Here is a 4,758-nt window from a genome sequence, read left to right as displayed (position 1 = left end):
TTTTCTGGAGACATAAGAATTTTTCGGCGGAAGCCGCTTATACCACATTTTGCTAAAAGGATATTTGTGTTATGATACAAACGTAAAAAAGGGCACTAACCGATTGACTTTGTTGACAATGGGCATTAACCAAATGTTTGCTATTTATATACTAAGTCGTACCTGAAAAACATGACACTCCGGCAGCCGGACGGTGGGCACTGGCCCACCGTCATAAAGCCCTAGATCCGCCCCTGATTGGGCGTATAACAAAGTTAAAACTTTTATATTAACAATTATTAATAGTTCACCATATAAAAATGTATTTAAATTAACACGTTATAACTACATCTATATTTGCTTAGGTTCAAATTGTGAATTTTACGGTTTAATGTAAACATGTGAATATTTTTTTCCATTTTACATAGAATATTATGTGCTGTTTTAGGTTTTGTATTTTTCGTTGTGATTGTTCAATTCGTTCTCCATTATGAATATTTTTTAATCTATGCAAAACATATTCCATATAATACCCGCTAATACTATTCACATAGCCAAAATGCATTGATATATTTGAGTCTGAATTATCTGTTTTTTCGCAAGAAGCTCAAACATTTGTTTTTTTATTGCCCGAGTAAAAACTTCTCTCATAGTCACCCATCATAGGCTAGTCGCACTCGAGGACTTTTAATATATCGTGGAGTTCTTTTATCATCAACTATAATTTTGCCCTAAATGCGTTCGCAATATTTGAGATGGGACATTTTTAATAACTAGGAACATCACGAGTTTCGCACTTTCTTCACCCTTTACTTACCATGCCTCACAAACAATCAAGCAAATGGAGCCAAATCTATGTGATTCCATGTATTTGCATTTTGCAAGTGGCGGTGTGAGTAGCAAACAAGCAAAGCAAATCAACCAAGTGGTCGCCAAAACGTGTGATATTAAAAACAAGCTTCCAACAAGATAACAACACTTGACCTTATCGGAAAGTCAAAACATGTTCCAAATCTACTCATCAAGCTTCCTGGTTTCTACTCATAAACAACTAAACAAGTGCTGTCAAACACAATACCACTAACCCATATTTCTATATAAACCTTAAACCACCATGTAACTCACCATATACACAAACCACCAACTTTTACCTATGATTCTCAAATTAAACAAACTTGGATTCTCCCATCATCACCGCTGCCAACGCCATATATCTGAAGTAAATTCGGCTTATTTAAAAGCTTTCCGGTCACTAGTTTCCGAAAACCTAAACCTCGCATTAGAAAGTTTGAAACTCGGATCGGAACTCTTGTCCTTAACATGGATCCACCGATGTTTCAAAATGGTGCCCATGATTAACAAAGCTTTTGCAAAGTTAATGGTGGAGATTGATTATCCGGTGACAAGTTGGGCAGATGGTTCCATTGATGAGTATCTTGATTACACCATTAAATTATTAGACCTTCTTAATTCTATCAGTTGTTGTATTTCACATGTGAGCCAAGCTCGGGTTTCGCTTACTCATGCTTTAAGTCTCATGGAACGCTCTCTAGCTCTTGCTATCGAACGAATGAGAGAGATCAAGAAACATAATCATTCCATCATGGAGTTTAAAGGTACCGGAATTGATGTAGACAGAAATCGGAATGAGAAGGAATGTATATTTCATGAAGCTATGATGGTTATGAAAAGTACTGGATTTTGGGTGTGTGGGGTGGTGTTATCCGGATTAACGAGTGAAGTTGAGCCGATCAAAGCGATTACGGGAAACATGGTGTTCGTGGACTCGTCGTTGAGGGCTCTGGATTCAGTCTTCAGGAAGAAATTAATGATGGAAGGGGGGTTTGTGAAGGAAGTTGAAGGAGTGAATGAGAGTGTTGATTTGATTATTTCAAGTGGAATTGGTGATTCGTATGGTGGAATGGAATTGAAGAGAAGATTGGAGGTGGTTGGGAATGGATTGAAGGGTTTAAAAGAGGAAGAAGAATGTATTTTTGGAAGTGTAATGGCTTCTAGGAATGAAGTGGTTGAGATACTTATAAGGAATAATAGTTAGTCATGTTTCGATTAATGATAGTAGTATAGTATTCTTGTTATTTTGTGCATATAGTATTAACAAAGGTTGTTTACGTTGGTATACTTAATTAGTTTGAACGATAGGATGATATTATATATTAGGCCATGGGTAATTGTTAATCCCCTTTAAACCTTATTTTTCGTCAAATCATCATCATCACATATTTAAATCTAAAACACATGTAATGAATAATGGCTCTTCAAACGTTACCATTTCAAAATACACAGTCTTTATTGTAACGCTCGTGTCTTATAACGCTCCTTCCCACGTGAATGAGTAGGGGCTTATCTACTAATATAATGCACCTATAATACCCCATTACACATTGTTAGAATCCATGGTTGATGCCGTAAAAATACATTTTGAATATTTTATTAGTTTTTTTTCTTCATATGTTTTAATATAAAGTTTTCAATAAATAATTCTTATAAGTTATAAGAGTGTCGCTTTAAAAAAAATATTAAAGTGTCAAATTTAGTTTTGGGTTTAGTTCTGGTAAAGTGACAACGTTTCGAATAAACGTCACTAGCCACCTCAACATCCGATTTTACCAAGCCAATAAACATCATTTTTAAATATATCGGGTTTTAATGCCTAATTCAAGTATTATTACGCCCCGAATTCAAGTAGATGTGGTGCCGCAACGTGACGGGTTTTAATGCCTAATTGTATATATATTATTAACAGTGATATTTATCTGCTACATTTTACACACATAAATGAACAGTTTGAGCAATGTATTATTACAAGAAGTTTCAATCGAAATAGAGGATTTAATATCGATGTATAGCACATATACATACAAACAAATCATGTCATGGCTAATTATTTTTCCTCCTAAGTGTCATAAGTACTTCATTTCTAGCGGCCATTACACTTCCAAAAACACCTTCTTCTTCCTCTTTTAAACCTATCAATCCATTTCTAACCACTTCCAATCTTCTCTTCAATTCCATTCCACCATCTGAATCACCAATTCCACTTGAAATAATCAAACCAACACTCTCATTCACTCCTTCAACTTCCTTCACAAACCCCCCTTCCATCATTAATTTCTTCCTGAAGACTGAATCCAGAGCCCTCAACGACGAATCCACGAACACCATGTTTCCCGTAATCGCCATGATCGGCTCAACTTCACTCGTTAATCCGGATAACACCACCCCACACACCCAAAATCCAGTACTTTTCAAAACCATCATAGCTTCATGAAATATACATTCCTTCTCATTCTGACTTTTGTCTAAATCGAATCCGGTACCTTTAAACTCCATGATGGAATGATCATGTTTCTTGATCTCTCTCATCCGTTTGATACCAAGAGCCGGAGATCTTTCCATGAGACTTAAAGCATGCGTAAGCAAAACCCGAGCTTGGTTCACATGTGAAATACAAGAATTGATAGAATTGAGAAGGTCTAATAATTTAATGGTGTAATCAAGATACTCATCAATGGAACCATCTGCCCAACTTGTCACCGGATAATCAATCTCCACCATTAACTTTGCAAAAGCTTTGTTAATCATGGGTACCATTTTGAAACATTGGTGGATCCATGCTAACGACAAGACTTCTGATCCGAGTTTCAAACTTTCTAATGCGTGGTTTAGGTTTTCGGAAACTAGTGAACAGAAAGCATGTAAATAAGCCGAATTCACTTCAGACATATGGCGTTGGCGGCGTTGATGAGGATGGGAGAACCCAAGTTTGTTTAATTTGAGAATCATAGGTAAAAGTTGGTGGTTTGTGTATATGGTGACTTACATGATGGTTTAAGGTTTATATAGAAATATGGGTTAGTGGTATTGTGTTTGACAACACTTGTTTAGTTGTTTAGGAGTAGAAACCAGGAAGCTTGATGAAGAGATCAGGAACATGTTTGACTTTTCGATAAGGTCAAATGTTGTTATCTTGTTGGAAGCTTGAATTTTAATAGGGGGGCTTTAAATATACCAAAAGTTTTTATTTGGTATACCAAGTCAACCCTATTAATCAACTACTAATCATTCAATCAACTACTAATCATATCAATCATCATTTTTATTCTATTTTATTTAAATATAACTACTAATCATTACATAATAATTATTTAAACTACTAATATCTATTTTTTAATTAGGTTTTTTAAAGACTATTGTAATTAGTTTTTTGCAATACTAGTATTAATAATAGTATATTAAATATTTTATTATACAATTATGAATTATTACTAGTCTTCTATTGAATATTTCCCTTCTAATTCGAATGGGCAGTCAGTTTTTTTTTGTGCCAGAAACTTTACTTGAATCCTTAAATTTATATTTTCCGCCACGATCACACATGATTACAACTTTATACACGAACCCATTAGGATATTTGTTCGATCTTTTAGTGACGACGACAACACCAAGAGAGCGTGCCAAGTTTTGTACCCAATTCATCAATTCTTCATGGGACCCGAACACCTAAAAATTAATAAAAAGTTAATAAAAAGAATAGATAATACACTTAATAATAAAAAGTTAATAAAAAATGTGTATATATAAGTTAATAAAAAAGAATAAATGATACACCTAATAATAAAAAAGTTAATAAAAACATGTATATATAAGTTAATAATAAAAAGTTAATAAAAACATGTGTACATAAGTTAATAATAATAAGAATAAATTATGCACCTAATAATAAAAAGTTAATAAAAAACTTAATAATAAAAAGTTAAT

General features: G+C 33.9%; 2 protein-coding genes across 2 annotated transcripts; one reads left to right on the top strand and one right to left on the bottom strand.

Moving 5' to 3' along the window:
• Positions 1-1,123: 1,123 nt before the first annotated feature.
• LOC143538212 (protein BPS1, chloroplastic-like) lies at positions 1,124-2,035 on the top strand. Its single transcript, XM_077031816.1, has one exon. It carries the CDS (start codon positions 1,133-1,135, stop codon positions 2,033-2,035), a length of 903 nt encoding a protein of 300 aa, XP_076887931.1. The 5' UTR covers positions 1,124-1,132.
• Positions 2,036-2,877: 842 nt separating this feature from the next.
• On the bottom strand, positions 2,878-3,796 carry LOC143538211 (protein BPS1, chloroplastic-like). The gene has a single exon (XM_077031815.1). It carries the CDS (start codon positions 3,781-3,783, stop codon positions 2,878-2,880), a length of 906 nt encoding a protein of 301 aa, XP_076887930.1. The 5' UTR covers positions 3,784-3,796.
• Positions 3,797-4,758: the final 962 nt, after the last annotated feature.

Source organism: Bidens hawaiensis, unplaced genomic scaffold, assembly GCF_021521415.1.
Source record: "Bidens hawaiensis isolate Kalapana, Puna unplaced genomic scaffold, B.hawaiensis_p1.1 tig00011510_1, whole genome shotgun sequence".
NCBI lineage: Eukaryota > Viridiplantae > Streptophyta > Magnoliopsida > Asterales > Asteraceae > Bidens > Bidens hawaiensis.
This window is presented reverse-complemented; position numbering and strand designations above follow the sequence as displayed.